Source organism: Trematomus bernacchii, unplaced genomic scaffold, assembly GCF_902827165.1.
Source record: "Trematomus bernacchii unplaced genomic scaffold, fTreBer1.1, whole genome shotgun sequence".
Lineage (NCBI taxonomy): Eukaryota > Metazoa > Chordata > Actinopteri > Perciformes > Nototheniidae > Trematomus > Trematomus bernacchii.
In genome coordinates, this window is record NW_022987728.1 from 1,232,128 (window position 1) to 1,252,709 (window position 20,582).

Below are 20,582 nucleotides of genomic sequence, written 5' to 3' on the forward strand. Positions count from 1 at the left end.
TTTATTTACTATAACAAAAACCAAAGGATCTCTGCATTGATTTTATTTAAGATGATACTCTTTTTCACAAGAAGTGCACATGGCATATTATCCTACATATTGCTATTATTTACGGGGATTTTCTACCTTATATTTTCACACACATGTAAGCATTGGGTCGAGAGGTCATGTGTTGTGAGCATGCGCAGTCTGTCCTGGAGTGGTGGGAGAGAGTGTGGTGTGACCGACGCTAAATAAACGGAGGCGCTATCTGTGACGCTCCAAAAAGTACTACGTTTCTGAGTTTTTGTTACACAGCAGTATTCTTGAAGCCTTAACACCTCGGACGTTACACACACGTTAATTATCCTCAGCAATTAATGTTCACATGTAGTCTGCTAAATAATACACATGCAAGGAAATTGTAAATGTGTTATAGTAGATGGTTTGCAGCCGAGAGCCAACGTTTCAATCATTGCATTATCGTGACAACGTTGCATCAGAGTTGAATTCTGTTAAATAAAAGAAACCACGCCCACTAACAAGAAATACCAGATTGGTTGACCATTTGCGGGTAAATGAAACTGAATCTTGTGAAACGCTCAGTGGTACTCAAACAGTGACTAATCAAAATCGTACAAAGGAGTGTCTGTGAGGAGAAGTGTTTAAACTTCTGCACGTAGCCGCTTTCTGCACTCTGCATCTCTCTGGGATCAGGACGAGCAACATGACGCAAATAGGTAAGAACACACTGATTTGTAACATCATTTTGTATATTTAAAACATGTTAACAAATAGAAAAAGGGCACTTACACATTGGAAATACCCATTATTTTGTATTTTACAATGCAAGGTTTAATTATTTAACTAACACTGATGCCATTAAGGAAAAGAAATAGGAACATAAAGTAGCTGTTATGGCATTAGCATGACAGACAATTAAAGAATAAATACACTTTTGATGTAATTGAACATTGAATAGTAGTTTATTTTTGATAATAATTGTTATTTTTTTGTCTAAAAAGCATTCAAAGATAAGCAAGAAGAACAATTTAACTTGTATTTATTCATATATTAAAACAAATATTGTTGTGATATTTTTCTGTATGTCTGATGTCTTTGAAACTCATGCAGGGTTATAAAACTTTATTTAAAAAAACAGCAGGAGCCGTACAACTATTACAATTGAGGCAGTATGTTGCACACTAAGAAAAACCTGCATAGAAAATGATCAAAGATGTGCATAGCAAGGACGTGATAGATATCTAAAATAACCCAAAATTGCAGGCACTCTTCTCTTGAAAAAGCAAAATTATTCTTGTGGACGAATTAAAGCAATGCATGCCAGAGTTTTGCACGATTGATACAAATCCTGTGTGTTTGTTTACAGACACTAACATGGCCCTCACACTTGAGGAGCAGTTCAAGTGCTGCATCTGTCTGGACATCTACACCAACCCCGCCTCCATCCCATGTGGACACAACTTCTGCCTGGACTGCATCGAAGACTTCTGGGACACGAAGGACAAACCTGACTGTCCGCTGTGCAAGGAGACGTTCAGCACGCGTCCACAGCTCAGGATCAACAGAGGATACGCTGAAATCATTAAATTCTTACATAGGTTTGTGATAAATATTTTTTTGGAAAGCAAACCATGAAATTGAAGTCATTGAAGTGACTGTTATTTTGTATATATTGATTGTTGTGCTTTTAGTTATGTCTTAATGTGTGCATATGTACTGTTAATTGTGTATGTATACATATTTTGATATATATTTGTATTTTTTTGTATTCGGGATTATGGGAAACGGTATTTCGATCTCTCTGTCTGTTGACAATAAAGTTGACTTTGACTTTGAAATGTTTTAGTATTTGGATTTAACAGTTTTTCTTTCAAATCCAAAGGCCACAGAAGGAGGATGAAGACGCTGCTATGACACCAGAAAGCACGAAACAATCCCTAAACCCACTTTCCGAGGCCGGCGAAATCCCATGTGACATCTGCCAAGAAGACAAGTCGCCATCGGTGAAGTCGTGCAACACTTGCCAGGTTTCTTACTGTGACGTTCACTTGGCTCCACACCTGAGAGACCCACTGTTACAGAGGCACCGGCTGAAGGACCCCACCCTCTTCTCCTCGAGTCATCTCTGCAGGATCCACAAGCAGCCGCTGACCAAGTTCTGCACCAAAGACCAGGCCCCCGTTTGTGATAAATGCACCGAGAAGGAGCACAAACACCACCAGACCGTGTGCATGGAGCAGGAGCACAAGAGGGTCAAGGTGAGGACACCTAATGACCATCTTCCTTTAAAACTAAAAATACTTTCCACCTGCTTTCTGTGGAGGACATTATTGAGAGAAACTGATAAATGATTCATGGACAAAGTCTGTCTTTTGTTATATTTAATAAAGTAGTATTAAACCATTAAACCCCCCTCGTCCTTAAACCATTTGCAAATCTCTTTTACCCCCCGTGAAATGTCAGTCCTTAACATATGTCTGTTACACATACAAGACTAAAAATACAATTTAACAGTGTAAAAGGCAATCAGATTATAAGACTATATGTTTTAAATGATTATATGATCATTTGACATGACACTTCCCTCTATGTTTTTGTAATTCTTTAGCAATATTTTAACAGATAGTGCCTTGAATCCCTTCTCTGCAAAAAGTGTAACACTCCTTGACATTTTGCAGACTTGTTTGGAGGACACAGAGTCCAGCATCGAACAGATGATCCACGCCAGACAGAGAAAAATGGAAGAGATAACACAATCAGGGCATCTAAGCAAAGTAAGTCTGGATTCATGTTCATTAGGGTCAGGTTGGTCTGCTTTTTACGGTACATTTACACGTTGCTATTGTCGTAGATCCGAAATCTTAACACTCAGAGGAGAATAAAGTATAACACAAAGGAAACATTTAGACACAGATGTGGTTGAATTTAAATGTCATATTGCTGTATAAGGAACAGATTACCTTGCATCAAGTTAGTCAAGAGTACATGTCCAAAGATGAGAAGAATCACACAGATTTTATACACCTCTTTTTGGTTTACACAACACTATACCTTAGACCAGGGGTTCCCAACCCCCGGTACCGGGCCGCGGAGGTGTTACTTCCGGGCCGCGAAATAGCTGTGAGTTTATCGTAATATTTGCAGAATTATAAATATATAAAAATATTTTATCATAATATTTTTTTCAAAAAGTATTTAATTTTCGCACCTATGCCACCAGTCATATTATTTCATCCAGTAGCTAGTTCATCTTTCACCAGAAAACCGTTGAAAATTGCTTTTATGATGTTCCGAGGGATTCGGCGGCTCAGCCTAAGGTCTCAGCCTCTTGTGCGCACGAGCATGTTACCGGTGCGCCAAGTAGGAAGAGGAGCGCACAGGAGACAACCCGGCCAGGGGTGTAAAGCTATTTGTTTAAGCACCGGATTGGCAAAACAGGAGAGTAAACCAGTCTGCCTTGATCTATGAATTAATGTCCGGGACTCTCACGATCTGCTGCCCGCAGCTGTTTTATAGAAGGAAACCCTCCTTCATGAGATGGCTGCAGCATCAGGAGGCAGCGGGACGTATACTCGGTAAAGAGCTGTGCCTTTTTACGCACCGCCTTCGCTGTGTTTAACTTAATCAGAACAGTTTAAGAGTGACTGCAGGCTGCTCCGTGTTAACCACACACACATCTACACACATCGAACTGCCCGATTACTCCCCCTTTTATTAGTTTTATGAAGGAGATGTCCAGTCAGTCACCAAGGCGCATGATGTGTGTGTGTATGTGCTCTGCTCAGCTCAGCTCTGTGTGTTCGGTGTGTGTGTGTCTGTCCGACACCGGCATATATGCGGCTGTTCCCAAAATAAATTAGTTTAATCTTAATCTCGATGTAGTGCTAAATGCTGTCGGGAGTGCACCGGAACGAACGACATTTTCCCAGCATTCACTGGATTATCCGTAAATCATACAAACAAAACCAAAACGTTGATTTATCTGTTTTCCCGTTTTGGTTTAAAAACTGAATAACGTCGGTTTTTTGGTTTTCCGAAAAACCAAAAAACAACACCGGTTATTTTTTAAACTTTGTTAATATGTTTTGGATGCATATTGTTCTAGTATTTGTTCAGGCTGTTACATACAATTAGCCTCTGTTGCTACCTGCTGGTGGTGAGTAAATATTAAAATCAGTTAAAATTGACAACCGGGTTGCGTTCGAATACTCCAAAAAAACAGCTCCTAAATTCTAACCCTATCGTCTATTCCTTGACCTCGGAGTGAAACGTCATGGGGTTAAGGGATAGTGGATAGGAGAATTCAAAAGGATTTAGGAGAAGAGACTGCGGCACTTTAGAGAATCCGACTGCACTTTCACTATCCGACGTGTTTATGATGCGCCAGCAGAGGTCATAAATGTGCGCCTGCTGCTGTGGGGAAACTATGGAAACTACAGTTTTCTATACAGCGGACTACAACATGGATGTTTAATAAGAACGAGGGACTACTGTAAACTCATCTAGAGACTCTGCACCGTGCTCTGATGCTGTTGTTTTATGCTTTATGAACGGGGACAACAGAGAAACATATTCTTCATGACCAAAGTTGAAATTGAAATAAAAAAAGGAAAGTGAAACTTATGCTCGTCACCCTCTCCCTCCGGTCCACATTAATACAAATGATCCCAATACATATGATTGTATGAAAAGATCTTAAAATCAATACAAATGTATTTATTATAAACGTTAGTCCTTAACATCTATCACTGTGTATATCACCATTCAAACATCTTTTACAAGTTGAACAAACCCCACACAGCTCAGTAAAGACTGTGAAATGAAAATTGACTTTATTTGATCATTTCAGTAAAAACTAACGTTCATATTTCTCTTTTTGATTATAATACTGATGAACGTTCAAAACAAAGCACTTTGGCAACTTACCACATACGTTTTAAAATGCTTAATAAGCACCGTAACTTTCATGATATAATTTCTCGTTCATAATCGGTTGTTTCCGTGAACGGCCGACTGTTGTGTGACGGCAAATGCTGCGGCCGCAAGGCATTGTGGGGCAGCATTTTCTCCTCTCCTTTCGGTTAGGGAGGTCCAGTGGTTCCTAGGCTAAAGGAGGTTATAAAGGAAGTTTGAAACCTCCTTTCCTTTTAATTTAGAGAATTCGAACGGCACTTATCATGGCTGCCACTGAGGGACTTCCGGGTCATTTCACTCCGTTAGGAAGGTTCCTAAGCTAAATGGACTATTCGAATGCAACCCTGGTCCGCGATTTTTTTTTAATGTATCTACCGGTCCTTGGCACAATAAAGGTTGGGAACCCCTGCCTTAGACCTTTCACAATCACATGTTACAAAACCCTATGCTCAATAACACGTTGCAAACAGACATGTGTACATTCATGGTACAAATTGGGTGACCAGGTGCGGACAAGCGACATGTGGGACAAATAGGACGTTTTTGTGGGACAATGCGGGACATGTTACTGCTTTGCTAAGAGCTAGATTAGATGTATATAATATAACGTCTATCTAACCCTTAAGAATAAACATTTCTATTAAACTATTAGCTTATAAATATTAATAATAACGCTTTACTTTGGTTTAATGTTTGCACAAACTATGGAAGTGAAGGAATTAATTATACTTGTTTTGAATGGAATTAACATAACAAATTATTATGACCAGAAAATAATTACCGAAACTAGTTTACTGCCAGTCTGCTGAACTGTGTGCTAAACGTTAATTAAATCAGCTGCTGTTACCTCATCTCTTTTGGTTTCAGGAGGAATGTATCCATAGATCGATATTTTCCTCATAAGCCAGGCGTTTCTTGTGAGTTTCGGTGAAGCGTCGCTTCAAAACATATTCACCTCGGTGTGCAATTTAAAAAAGATTCTGGCAAATCTGACAATAACTCTCTGGGAATTGCCCTGCACCGTCTACCATAAGTTAATACATTTCACTGTTGATTGATTGACATCTGACACAGCTAATGGTGATGATAGTCCTCTCGTTTTCTACACACCTTTGTATAAAAGCCTTGTTTAAGACGGGCGACTGTCAATCAAATGCGGGACATCGGCTAAATGTGGGACAAATGATCAAAATGCTGTGCAGTCCCACACAAAGCGGGACACCTGGTCGCCCTAGTTACAAAGGTCTTATTTAATCACACTGAAGGATGAACAAACTTGCATAGCTTGCAAACCATGATCATATAATATATATTCTTTCTACACTTATCATTTCAATTGACAGAATATCACAGAGTGGGAGAAACAGAGCAGTTCTCAGGTCTGCAGCATGATGATAGCCGTCATCCAGAAACACCAAGCTGGGCTGGAGGAAGAGCTGGAAGAAAAGCAACAAGAAGCCGAAAAGAGAGCCGACGAGTTGATCAAAGAGCTGGGGACGGAGATAAAAGATCTGCAGGCGAAAAGTGAAGATCTGCAGAGGCTGGGTCGCTCTCAGAGCCCTCTCTACCTCCTGCAGGTTAGATACCTCAACTCATTTTACATGTGCAGCGGTAACATTTCACGAATCCGTATACAGAATACAGATTACATATTACTGCTTAATTTACTGAAAATGTCAAGTTAACAGGTCTCTATCAACATAACTGCACCCTAACACAAGCTGAAAATAGGGTGATGCTGTAATTCTAGTCAAATGAAAGTCTCATATGAAGATTTAGCATTTATTATGTTGTTAAATCTTGTCTACAAAACAAGATGTAAAAATGGCATATCTTCGTTTTGAAGGGGAATTATGTGCTGGAATATTAAATGGCCAAGATAAATCATGAAGTCTTGTCATAGGTAGAGAATTTCAGATTTTGGACAGAAAAATCGCAGTTTCCAGTCATCATGCTAAACTAAGCTAACTAGCTGCTAGCTGTAGCTTAATTGTTATCACACACAGTTAGCCCAAAGTTGAGTCCCTCATGAGATATTGTTAGATTTAATTCAAAAGGCTTAGCTAGGGTTATCGCTGTGTATTCATTTTATGTTATCGTTAATGCTTATTCAAAAGAGGTGCAAACTGGGGCCAATCCTTTTATTGAAAATTAGACTAAAGCTATCAGACGGTTAGCCTAGCATTACAAGTGAAAACAGGGTAAACATTATCTGTAATAGCTTATCTAAACACAGAGGTGGGAAGTAGTGGAGTACAAATACTAAGTACATTTTTCTGCTATCAGTACTTTACTCCACTACTTCTTTTTCTGACGACTTTTTACTTTGACTTCTTACATTTTGAACATACTTTCTTTAGTTTTAATCTGTGTTTGGTGGCGTGAACATTATTATTTAGAGTCATTGCGTGCCTATTGATTTTTACCATGGATGTATAATACAACCCAGTTTCACGGCATTTCGTGTTATAGTCACGAAATTAATCTATTGATTGACCAACACGATTTTCCCATTCTTTTCGTGTCACACAGAACGAGTTTAAAGGCAATGTAAATAATAACAAATTAGAAGAAAAAAAAGATTTAAAAAAATACAGATTTCAGTATTCTGAGGCTCTGAGCCCCATTTATTTTCCTCACGGACGGCAAGAAAAGTCAGACATTATACAATTTAAAATAAAAACAATAATCGTGGCTTGATATTGAGTAAGAAAATGTTTTTATGAACCACACAGCTTCTGGTCTTCCAAGACCCTACCGGACAAAAAGACGTGGTGCAGGCACGAAACACACTACTGATAGAAATACATTGCTTTTAAAGTCGTTCTGTGTGACACGGAAAAAAGGGGAAAATCGTGTTGGTGAACACGAATCAATAGATTAAATTAATTTCGTGACTATAACACGAAATGCCATGAGACTGGGTTGCATAATAAGAACTGGATACAGCGTCGGAGGCGGGGTCTCATTCTTTCCTATGAGAGCTGCTCATTGGCGCATGAAGGCAAAATGGCCCAACTTTTGAGAGAGCGAAACGTCAGAGATTACCCGTCATGCCTGGCTGTCAGAGCAGAAGAACCCGTATGTGCGCTCATAGAGCATGCACAGTTGAGTTGCCCCTTAAGCCCCGCCCCCCGAGCGCCCACTCTCGGCTCACTAGAATGAATGAGAGAAAATAAATCTAGATTCGGCTTTTAGTGCATTTTACAACTTTAATGACCGAATGATTCTAATAAGGGCTATAAAATAGTTCATACTGGGTAGTTTATTTAGTTAAAAAAAAATTATCCACCGATTTACAGACGTCTCTTTCCCCATGTTAGTCAATGGGAAAAAATATTTTTGAGCCGGGTAACGTCATGGACTGATACGGAAGTTGCAGTACCGCCGTTTGGACACAACGAATTTTGGGCACAGAGTCCAGAGCACTTCCTGGGGGGCTTGATTTGAACACGATCCGTGTATCCATCATTTCCTGGTCTTCTCTAAAGAAGATCGACCAATGAAAACGTTGTCATGTTGCCGTTGTTCAGCATCGAAACATTCATTAATATAAAGGGAGGTCAGGTACTCTTTAAAACAGCTGGTAGTTATGGGTACTTTTTACTTAAGTACATTTCGAAGCCCATACTTCTTTACTTTTACTTGAGTAAATAAGTTTAGTCGTACTTCTACTTTTACCAGAGTATTTTTAAACAAGAGTATCTGTACTTCTACTTGAGTACAGGATCTGTGTACTGACAAACCCATCTGTCCTTCGTCATTTTAGAGTTTCCCGTCTGCAAGTCTACTCCCACCCACCAGAGAGTGGTCTGAGGTGATTTTTCACTCAGATAACTGCATGGGGACGATGACAAGAGCCGTGACCAAGCTTATGGACGTCTGCAAGGAACTGGCGAAAAAACTGTCTGCAGAAGGTCCGTAAAATGTTGTCAGGAAATTCATATCTTCTTCACAAAATGACCAACATTTTTTGTGAAAATGTAACCTTCGTCTTCTTTGTTTTTGCAGAAGCAGACAAGATGAATCAGTACGCAGGTATGTTCACTGTTACGCCTCCATTTTTCGTTTCATCACCTTAATTGAAGCGTGATAAGTTCACCTTGTTCACTCATTGTATTCTTCTTTGTTTCGGCAGTTGATGTCACTCTCGATCCTGAGACTGCTTCAGGCTGGCTGGTCCTGTCTCCAGACAAAAAGAAGGTACTGTCAGATTTGATGAGGTTCAGTTAAATGTTTAGAGAGCAAAGTCTTCCTATGAAAACTCACGGTTCTTTAGAATAGGTAGGATCTCAGACATTTCAGGTAATGTGAGGGTGGGGTTTCAAAACAGCATGAGAAAACCAGGTGCAAAGGGTCTCAATATGATGGTTTTTTAGGACTATGGTAAGGCTATTTTTGCTAGCGATGGTAACAATGATTGTGTTGATCCACAGGCGAGCGTCATCAAGCAGAGGAAGAACACCCCAGACAATCCTCAGCGTTTTAACCTCTGCGTCAGTGTTTTGGGGGAACAAAGCTTCACATCGGGAAGACGCTACTGGGTTGTCCAGGTGAGAAAACACGAAAAAACGCCTTAAGATCACAGTGTACAAAGTTTAGGCATGAGTATGGTACAGGTTTTTTCTGATCATATTTTCTGTACTTTGTGTTTCAGGTTGCAGATAAATCAGAGTGGGATCTTGGAGTGGCGAGGGAGTCCATCAACAGAAAGGGGACCATCACGGTTCGTCCTGACACCGGTTACTGGGCGATCTCTCTGCGAAAAGGCAGTGATTTCAAAGCCTGTGCCGGACCCTCGGTCGCCCTGCACCTTCAGGAAACTCCCCGGAAGGTGGGCGTCTTCCTGGACTACGAGGAAGGGTCGGTGTCCTTCTACGACGCAGACGCAAAGACCCACATTTACACTTTCAGCGAGTGTGACTTCACAGAGCCCCTGTACCCCTACTTTAACCCGTGTCTTCAAAATGAAGGGAAGAACATAGCCCCGTTGATCATCTGTCCTGTGGAAGCTGTTGAAGGAATAGTCAGGGAAGACATTACCATTGAGACAGCTTTATGAGGTGTTATAGGAAAGGATGATAGTAAGTGATGTCAAGAAATTAGGTTTACATATATATATTATATATGATTCTTTGTACTGTAATAGTATTTAACAGTAGCCTGCAACAGGCCAACAATTATTGAGTTTTTATTTTTGTATATACTTTTACAGCCTCAACGATGGCAGCGTGGTTTCTCACAATTTCTTACATAATTAATTGTTTTCTTTTCATAGTTTATCATTTTGTATCGTGTAAATGTTACCAGACAATTTATTTTGATTTAAATATTGTTGCATGAACTGAGAAACATTATCCCATAGACAAAATGGGAAATAACATCTTGAGACACAAATTGTGAAATCCGAAAATAAATGTCGCAAATCAAAAACTGTGAAATTGTGTCATTTTGCAAATTGTCCATTCAAGTGAAATGTATTGAAAAATATGTTAAATCATTCTAAGACAAATGGCTGACGTCCCAGTGATGTAGTGTGTTCAGTGGCTTGATACCAATCACAAAATAATGAAATCGCCAATCGTTACAGATGATAATCAGCTGTCTAATGGCGCGTTTCCACTACAGCGCGGAGCATGGTTTAAGAGGGCTGTGACGTCAGCGGCCCGTCTTTGGTTGCGTTTCCACTTGGCCTAGTACCGGCCGGCGGGTCCTAATTCACAGTTTTTCTGGCCTCATAAAATCGCGGGTCTAGGGCCAGAGACAACGAGGCTGAGTCGGGCTGAGTATGCTAAACTAGAGAGAGCGTCGCTGGCAAGGAGGCTACAACTACAACAAGATGGACATATTTGACCGTGATTTAATTGTAATACACGTTTCAAAATGATGCCGAAGTAACAACATACTGATACCGGTTAGTAAAAACCATGAATTAATGCTTTGTCAAGTCTGCAGACAGACGGCAGGCGAAAAACGTTTTAAAATGCGTGTTTTCTGAATGGAGATTGGCTAAGCTAACGCAGTATATGCTCCGACCGTCCACACTCACAACAACGGCCTATACAGACATAAATAAAGCAGCGACTGTATTCGCCATGACACAGGCAGTCTGTGGTTTGTACTTGTTTAACTTTGGTCTAGTTTCTGAACAGATATGAGGAGCTGTGAGCTCTGAGTGCTAACAGCTAATGGCTGTGTTGTTTTTCTGGGGTTCTCATTGAAGATCACGTCACGGCTCCGCCTACACTGCGTTACTATAGATACTGCCCTAGTTCCTAAACTGTAATGGAAATGCGCCATAAAGTGAGCCAGTCCTAACGAGGCCTAGCCATACCGAGCGAGGCCGTGTAGTGGAAACGCGCCATAAGACCCAGAATTCTGCATTTCTAGATCCAAATCCTTTTCCCCAAATAAACAATGTCAAATCCGACTAGTTTAATTGGCCCTCAGACTCGATATATCTTTTGGTTTCTGTTTCATTTCCAAACCTGTGTCAATACTACAAATTGGTTATGCCATAGATTAGGTTAATGTTGTTTGTTTGGAAGTATATAAACAACATTTCTAAGAGACCAGTTTGGGTATTCACAAAGCAATTGGTTAATATTAGCAAGAACCATCATTTACATATCATACAACCAATACAAACCAATCCTTTGCATACAGTTTGGGTTATTTCTTGCTGTTCGAACTTAACCTGTTAAGCCCGGCAGCCCCCGCCCCCGACCGAGGGGGGCCAGAGATATGGAAAATCCACCCAAATGACCCCAGAAGTGGTTTTATTTTTCTAAACCTCTCTAAAAAGGTCAAATGTCACTTGTTTTGCATCAATCTTGATACAGGGTACTTATTATATGTTATAGTTTGGATTCCTAAAGCTTTTAGTCTACTAACCCATCATCCAAGGGTGGTTTTCTGACTCTTCTACATCCAACTCACAGGTTTATCATTGCTTTGAGAAAAAATATTATTAATTTACCCCTTTTAGAAGTGAAGTTATAGTCATTTGTTCTGGGAATGTCATTTTACGAGCCTGAGACCTGAAACACAGGCTCAGGGCTTAACAGGTTAAGGGTCAATATGCCTCCTCTTTCCCCCCAAAGAAAGGGTATACAGCAGGGTTATTTACATCCTTTCCACCATCCATTCTGTGAGTTGTGAGGGGAAAGAGAGGAGGAGGAGGGAGGGGAAACAAGTACAGTAGGAGGTCGAGGAGCTGTGAAAACAGAAGGACAGTGAGGCTCATGATATGATTAAACGTCTGCTCGAACACAGGGGTTTCCTGGAAGAGAGAGAGAGGAGGAGATGGGGAAAGAGGGAAGAGGTAGAGGAAACGATAAAGGGAACAGGGAACAAGGCTCTTGGGATGCTTTAACTTTACTGAACATCGCTGGGTTATTTTTGTCGCTGCAGAGTCAACGCTTAGAGTGAAAGGTGGGTGTTTTGTCCATCTTACTATTTTTCTCAAACTATAATATAATGTGTGCATGCATGTTGAAAAGGTTGTTATTGTGGAAATGCTTACATCAGAATCAGAAGAATCAGAAACAGGTTTATCACCAGGTAGGTTAACATATACGAGCAATTTGACTTGGTGTTGATAAAATTAAAATAAAATAAATTAAAAACACAGATAGAAAACTATTTGACTATAATAACATTAAAAAATTGTAAAAATGTAGTAAAATATAGCAGTATTTACATTGAATATGATTGAAATCGTATAAATAAAATTGGAATAAAACAGCACTTATCGTAACAAAAAACGCTTAGTCTTTAAACAAATTTCTCGTTATACATTTTGAGTCTTTGACTACCACGATATATATATATATAATGATTACTCTTTCCTGCAGTGCATGAAGCTCTGTGATTTATTATCTGATCATCAACACTCACCAAACGCTATATTGTTCTATTCTTAGTGAGATCATGGGGGTTTGTTTAAAATAATGCATATATTGGGATTATTCGCAAGGTGGAGGTGGAGAAAGAGTGGTAATGTTTACCCACAGATGGCCTCTCTGGGTGGGATTGTGAAAGCCCGCTGCACCCCCCCCCCCCCCTGTGTCCAGCTGGCACTCACAAGGCTTCTTCCTGCCCAAAACATTACCTCATAATTTGTTCTTCTACTTATTTTCCTCTTCTGCGCAATGATTGTTTTCCCCTAGCCACAGTATGCCCTACCATTCCTTTACTTGATTTGAATTGTGTCACTTTTTATTTTATTATATTTTTTATTATATTATAACATTTATTTTTAAACCTTTTTATGCATGCTTCTTCGTAACATTAAGCTGTCTTTGGCTCTTTTTCTGCTGTAACAACGTACATTTCCCCTCTGTGGGACTAATGAATGTGTTCTGATTCTGATCTCATGTTTTACGTCAGAGAAAACAAACACACCTTCTGGATAAGACAAACAATCATTGCTGTACAAAGAACTTGCAGTCAAGCGTTTCAATTTACGTCAACATGACACAGTTGTTGGATTTTAAGAGTATTCATTACCTAATTCTTTTTAATTCATTTTTAATTCAATTAGATTGGAGGAAAAGTGTACTTTAAATGGTATTTTAACCAGAATATACAGTGTGCAGGAAGTGACATTGGCACTATCTCATACACCCGTAACATAGAAAAGCTTCTCAAGTAGCCAAGCACCTGTCATGTGCTGTTGTTACAGCACATGACAGGTGACATGACTGTTGTTACTGTACAGAAAATAATTGTGCGATGTTGCGTCTACTCCTTCAAACAGGCCTGAAGTCTCAACAGCCTCCAAACCAGTTTATTTGGCTGATGTCCATTTTTGATGCGATGTAAAGAACTGGATTACTTTCAACTATTCTTATCCGGATTTTCTTCTATGTGCTGTTATGGGCATCCGCCATCTCACCAGCTCTTAGACATCTTACAAGAGAGACTGCATTCCCACCCGTTGTTTTCAGAGCGGTTACGTGAGGATTCTTGTCCTATGGGATGCGAGAAATCTTTGGTTTCAAGTCTTTCAAGGTGAAATTATGATCCTGTTGCTACAGTGAGTTGTTCTTTGATAAGACACTCAAGATTGTGGCAGCCATATTGTCACTGAGCCCCGTAAAAGAAAAAAACCCACATATTTGGAACAATGCCCTTTCTATTTTTGCCCTTTTTGCCCTACCTTGCCCCCCGCTCAGTCATTTTCATTGGACTGCTGCTTCTGGTCAATTGGGTGCCCGAAAAGGTAAACTGCCAGAATGACACAGAGCCAATGATATTGGAGGGAAAGTGTCTGGTGGTGTGCGACTCCACGCCGTCTGCGGAGCCGTCGGGGAACGCTTTGGGCATGTCGGTGAGGTCAGGAAGCGGCAGGGTTGCGTTTTCCGCCATTCGAAACACCAACCATGAACCCTCGGAGATGAGCAACCGCACCATGACCATCTACTTTGATCAGGTGGGATTCTATACTCTACATGATTCCAAACATTGTCGTTTTTAAAGGTCCCCTATTATACTGTTTTTCATCAATACATTATAGGTCTCAGATTTATACAAAACATGTCTCTGAAGTGTTTGGCTCCAAACACCAAACAGATCATTGCAGCATTACCCATAATCCCCTCTGTTTCAGCCCTGTTTCAAAAGAGCTGATTCTCTGTCTGTTACTTTAGATGAAAATAAGGAGCCCCTCCCCACGCCCCTCTGAGAGATATTTGGTTAAAAAGAACTCAATGGTGCTCTAGGAGGAGATTCAGGTGATAAGGTGGGGGGGGGGGTTACCTTGGTTGGTGATTGGTTAATGGTTACACAAGCCAAAAAACGTTATGACATCACAAAGTGGCCAAAATCTGATCAGCTCATTTTCAGACAGGTTTTTATAGAAATGGATCAGGACAAAAAGAGAGAGAATCTTTGTTCCGGAAACTTTCAGAGTCTCTTTACACAGAGGGGACACATGTTGATGTAGAAGAGACATGAAGAAGAGGGGACACGTGTTGATGTAGAAGAGACATGAAGAAGAGGGGACACATGTTGATGTAGAAGAGACATGAAGAAGAGGGTACACATGTTGATGTAGAAGAGACATGAAGAAGAGGGGACACATGTTGATGTAGAAGAGACATGAAGAAGAGGGGACACATGTTGATGAAGAAGAGACATGAAGAAGAGGGGACACATGTTGATGTAGAAGAGACATGGAGAAGAGGGGACACATGTTGATGAAGAAGAGGGGACACATGTTGATGAAGAAGAGACATGGAGAAGAGGGGACACATGTTGATGTAGAAGAGACATGGAGAAGAGGGGACACATGTTGATGTAGAAGAGACATGAAGAAGAGGGGACACATGTTGATGAAGAAGAGACATGAAGAAGAGGGGACACATGTTGATGTAGAAGAGACATGAAGAAGAGGGGACACATGTTGATGTAGAAGAGACATGAAGAAGAGGGGACACATGTTGATGTAGAAGAGACATGGAAAAGGGGATTTTACATAATAGGTGACCTTTAAACTTGAGGGTTAGCCTCCAGAGCACTTACGCACTTTTCCAGTAAATGACTCATGTTCAAATGTTAAATAAAGACTCATGTCTGCGCTGACACAAGGAGCGTTCAGAGTGACTCACAAAAGGAAAATGGATTGTGTTGGTGGATGACTTAACTCAAATGTCTCTTTGTTACTCGCTGAACTGAGCAACATGTGACCTGCACAATAACAAGACAATAACAACCAGGTCATGTTTCCTGTGCAAGCCAAAAAAACGTTATGACATCACAAATTGGCCAAAATCTGATCAGCTCATTTTCAGACTGGTTTTTATAGAAATGGATCAGGACAAAAAGAGAGAGAATCTTTGTTCCTGAAACTTTCAGAGTCTCTTTCCACAGAGGGGACACATGTTGATGTAGAAGAGACATGAAGAAGAGGGGACACATGTTGATGAAGAAGAGACATGAAGAAGAGGGGACACATGTTGATGAAGAAGAGACATGAAGAAGAGGGGACACATGTTGATGTAGAAGAGACATGAAGAAGAGGGACACATGTTGATGTAGAAGAGACATGAAGAAGAGGGGACACATGTTGATGTAGAAGAGACATGAAGAAGAGGGGACACATGTTGATGTAGAAGAGACATGAAGAGAGGGGACACATGTTGATGTAGAAGAGACATGAGAAGAGGGGACACATGTTGATGTAGAAGAGACATGAAGAAGAGGGGACACATGTTGATGTAGAAGAGACATGAAGAAGAGGGGACACATGTTGATGTAGAAGAGACATGAAGAAGAGGGGACACATGTTGATGTAGAAGAGACATGAAGAAGAGGGGACACATGTTGATGTAGAAGAGACATGAAGAAGAGGGGACACATGTTGATGTAGAAGAGACATGAAGAAGAGGGGACACATGTTGATGTAGAAGAGACATGAAGAAGAGGGGACACATGTTGATGTAGAAGAGACATGAAGAAGAGGGGACACATGTTGATGTAGAAGAGACATGAAGAAGAAGGGGGACACATGTTGATGTAGAAGAGACATGAAGAAGAGGGGACACATGTTGATGTAGAAGAGACATGAAGAAGAGGGGACACATGTTGATGTAGAAGAGACATGAAGAAGAGGGGACACATGTTGATGTAGAAGAGACATGAACAATGTTGATGTAGAAGAGACATGAAGAAGAGGGGACACATGTTGATGTAGAAGAGACATGAAGAAGAGGGGACACATGTTGATGTAGAAGAGACATGAAGAAGAGGGGACACATGTTGATGTAGAAGAGACATGAAGAAGAGGGGACACATGTTGATGTAGAAGAGACATGAAGAAGAGGGGACACATGTTGATGTAGAAGAGACATGAAGAAGAGGGGACACATGTTGATGTAGAAGAGACATGAAGAAGAGGGGACACATGTTGATGTAGAAGAGACATGGAGAAGTGGATTTTGCATAATAGGTGACCTTTAAGAAGCAACAAAAAAGAGGTTTACTAGTCAATACATATTCATTTGTGAAGGTTGATATGCTTTCTTGTTGGCCATTTACACAGTTTCACCCAAAGGTCCACACAATGGTTACAATTACTTATCAATTATATTTAAGTACTAAAATGCATAAACACATTTTTGCATAAGTGAGATAAATGACTCTTTAAACCATTGTACAAAAGATTGGATTAGCATGAAGAGAGACTGGTGTTGTACCAGCGTTTTACCACTCAATATAGAGGCCAATTGATTACAAAATCAAGCAAAAAGGAAAGTAAAATGAACACAGTCTACTCATAATAAACACAGTTGACAAATACAACTTTTATTGGCATTGGCTAGTTTTTAAATTGATGTTTTTAAATCTGCTAACTCTAGCTTGGGCCCAACCATTACCTCAAAATCATGCTTTTGTCCAAGTATACACACTTTAGTTAGCCAACTTAAAAAGGAGTGATACTATACCTAAGGAGGTGGGATACTTGAACTCTCAGAAAAAAACGTCAATTGGCTTATATTGTTACCTCTTTAACAGCAGTTTGGATTAACAATAGCCTGATGAGTCTTTGCTTCTGATTTAAAAATAAATAAAAACTTAGATAGCTGCTCTACAACGTTGGCAAACGTCTACTGCATTATGCAAGACAGTGTGTCACTGAACCCACTCTACGCACGATAGTACATTGCGTTACTTCAGGTATTTTTTAACAACACTTGTTCTTGTAATACACACTGATCTGCATGTGTCACATTTTAAAAAGTGACTAATCATTGGCTCGATCTGTTGCGAAATACTGATACAGAGCGTTGATGACATTTTATTTTGAGCAATGTCTGGGAGCTCTAAAGGAAAACCAATGAAAACAATCATCAATCACTGTCTGTCTGTGTAACTGCAGGTTGTGTTTTTAAGTCTTCTGCCAGGACATGTTGTTCATATCCTCCCTTTCTTGTTCTCCTGGCATTTATTAAGCACCGAACCTTCCAAAATGCTAGATTTGTGATCAACTATTTTCACACTTTAATACACTATTAGTAGCTTGGCTCAGGCGTGGTTGTGTTAATAATGATCTCTCTCCTAATCTCCTCTTCTCTTCAGATCCTAGTAAACGTTGGCGGCCATTTTGACCCAGCACGGAGTATCTTTGTGGCGCCTAGAAAAGGAGTCTACAGTTTCAGCTTTCATGTTGTCAAAGTGTACAACCGGCAGACCATACAAGTAAGAACACTTAAAGGAAAGGTGGTGTGTCTTCTTTAAAGTTCCTCCAATGCCTTACCAACCATTTTTGCATTTTTTTGTCAAAATATAGAAACTCTCTGCCAGGAAGCCATTAAGCATATTTCCCAAAATGTCAAACTATTCATTTAAAACTATATTCTAATTTGAGTTTTCTTTTTTCCTTTACTCTGAGAGTTACTCAAACTTGACAAGTGTCATTTGTACTTCCTGGCTAAACCACAAAGCTGTAATTAGAACTGCTCTAAGCGTGTAATAGTTGATTGTTAACAATGTTAATTTAACTAATCCTCTGCAGGGTATGAAATGTATCCTGCCAACGGGCAAACAAAACCTTTTTTACAACGCCAGCATAAGTGGATGAATTAAAATGTGTGTAAAACTACAAACTAACATTGTTATGGAATTCAACAAGTGGTGCTCACTGCAGAGCCATAACTTCTAGCTCCACCTCTCTGGGCCTCTTGTGCATGGATGTATAATAAGAACTGGATACAGCGTGGGAGGCGGGGTCTCGTTCATTCCTATGAGAGTTGCTCATTGGCGCATGAAGACAAAATGGCCCAACTTTTGAGAGAGCGAAACGTCACGAAAGTATTCATATAATCATATAATCCGTTCTTATTGTGCATCCATGGGTAAAGGTAAAACTCATGTAGTACTGAACACGTCATGTAATCCCTCCACTTTAAAATATAGTACACTGTAGTTTGCCACATTGTCCTAAGTGTTTTTGTTTTTTAGCTTTTAAGGTTATTTGTATAGTTACATTTGGTGTAAATACTTGTCTTTAGCATCCTTTTTTAATGCTAAATTGTTTCTTTAAAATACTTATTTTTTATTATCCTTATATATATATTTTTTACCTACTTTGCAATTTATTTGTTTAGATTGTTTACGTTCGCACCACCAGATACCAAAGCAAATTCCTTGTATGTGTAAACGTACCTGGCAATAAACTTGATTCTGATTCAGATAATCCGTGTTTTCTGACCACACTTTTCCTGCAGATGCCTTTCCCCACTGCTCAAGAGAAACTGATAAATGATTCATGGACAAAGTTTGTCTTTGATATATTTAATAAAGTAATAAAGAAAGTCAATATACAAGTGAAATCGATCCCAAATGTCGGAACAGAGCAACTTCATCCTCAGAGGATCGAGAAGTTCTGCAGAACACAGTTTACAGTCACACTTGAGAATATCCAACTGGTCCCACCCTTAAATTCCCTTAGGCATCATCTACACATCCCCACCATTAAACCAGAAAACCCCCTCGTCCTTAACCATTTGCAAATCCCCCTTTTACATTTCCTTTTGCCCTCCTGCAATGTAAATCCTAAACACATGTCTCTGTTAAACACATACAAGACTAAAAACACAATTTAACAGTGTAAAAGGCAATCAGAGTATAAGACTATTGTGTTTTAAATGAGTATATGATAATTTAACACGACACTCACATACTATTCCTCTTCACCTTTCTTCCTCAGGTGAGTTTGGTTCTCAACAGCTGGCCGGTGATTTCAGCCTTCGCAGGCGATCAGGACGTGACCAGAGAAGCTGCCACTAATGCCGGCCTGGTGATAATGGAGCGAGGGGACAAGACTTACCTCAAACTGGAGAGGGGGAACCTGATGGGAGGCTGGAAGTACTCCACGTTCTCCGGGTTCCTGGTGTTCCCCTTGTAGATAAAGGTAGCCGTACGTGATGTTGTTGTCAAAGTCATGTGAAAGTACAAAGGAAGAAGCATTAACAGATGCATTGAATACAAACTGCAGTGATGCATCTTCATATGTATCGGATGATTGGGGGAGATCGCTCAGCAACAAACAATCATGAATGTATTTTCCATTTATCATTGTAATTAGTACTGTTAGTTGTGTCACCTATGCTTGCTAACATGTGTCACCCTGTCATAGCTTTGTGATTTTGTTTTAATGCACGAAATTCAGGGTAGAAAACTTTTATGGCAATAAATAATACTATTGTGTCACTTCTCTTCTCGTCTCAATCTTAGTCTATCCACCTAGCTAGCTTGCCAACTTCCTTTCAAGTGCTTTAAGGGCGTTGAAGCCTTTGAAGTACAAATGCAATGTTGGCAGAGAGTTAACTTGTGTTTTTATATCTCCACGCAGATGACAGCTATGGCAGAGAGATTTATGTTTTTTGGGTCGTGCCTACATTCTCACGTAGGTACAGTCGGTCCCTTTCCTGTCAACACGATTACTCAGAAATGCCTGAGGGGAATCTATTGTGTTGTTCTATATTGTACATTTACATATTTCTGGTTCTTTATTCGAAGCGCTTCGAAGGTACAGGTCTCACAGAGTACAGAGTATTCTGGAAGAGTGCACACAGGGGCAAGGGTGTGTATAGGTTTTATAGGATCTTGACAGTTCAACAACACTTTGTCACCTGTCACTATGGCAGGGCTGGATGGAG

At 40.0% G+C, this 20,582-nt stretch overlaps 2 protein-coding genes across 2 annotated transcripts; both read left to right on the plus strand.

Annotated features, from left to right (window-relative positions):
- Positions 1–594: 594 nt before the first annotated feature.
- LOC117494638 (E3 ubiquitin-protein ligase TRIM21-like) lies at positions 595–10,358 on the plus strand. The gene is made up of 10 exons (XM_034145569.1): positions 595–719; positions 1,370–1,601; positions 1,886–2,261; positions 2,682–2,777; positions 6,261–6,494; positions 8,687–8,834; positions 8,929–8,955; positions 9,056–9,120; positions 9,354–9,470; positions 9,575–10,358. Exons 1-10 carry the CDS (start codon positions 707–709, stop codon positions 9,977–9,979), a joined length of 1,713 nt encoding a protein of 570 aa, XP_034001460.1. The 5' UTR covers positions 595–706; the 3' UTR covers positions 9,980–10,358.
- A 1,820-nt stretch (positions 10,359–12,178) lies between these two features.
- si:dkeyp-74b6.2 (cerebellin-1) lies at positions 12,179–20,139 on the plus strand. Its single transcript, XM_034145525.1, has 4 exons — positions 12,179–12,351; positions 13,679–14,353; positions 18,001–18,120; positions 19,631–20,139. The coding sequence occupies exons 2-4, from the start codon at positions 14,048–14,050 to the stop codon at positions 19,826–19,828; spliced, it is 624 nt and encodes a 207-aa protein (XP_034001416.1). The 5' UTR covers positions 12,179–12,351; positions 13,679–14,047; the 3' UTR covers positions 19,829–20,139.
- Positions 20,140–20,582: the final 443 nt, after the last annotated feature.

What these genes read in the sequence shown, in the direction of transcription:
- LOC117494638 (XM_034145569.1), top strand. An exon ending in GCCCTCTCTACCTCCTGCAG is followed by an intron (nt 6,495 to 8,686) that starts GTTAGATACCTC and finishes TCGTCATTTTAG; the next exon opens with AGTTTCCCGTCTGCAAGTCT. An exon ending in GACGCTACTGGGTTGTCCAG is followed by an intron (nt 9,471 to 9,574) that starts GTGAGAAAACAC and finishes TTTGTGTTTCAG; the next exon opens with GTTGCAGATAAATCAGAGTG.
- si:dkeyp-74b6.2 (XM_034145525.1), top strand. Translation starts at nt 14,048, where the DNA reads ATGCCCTTTCTATTTTTGCCCTTTTTGCCCTACCTTGCCCCCCGCTCA. An exon ending in TGACCATCTACTTTGATCAG is followed by an intron (nt 14,354 to 18,000) that starts GTGGGATTCTAT and finishes TCTTCTCTTCAG; the next exon opens with ATCCTAGTAAACGTTGGCGG. An exon ending in ACAACCGGCAGACCATACAA is followed by an intron (nt 18,121 to 19,630) that starts GTAAGAACACTT and finishes TTTCTTCCTCAG; the next exon opens with GTGAGTTTGGTTCTCAACAG.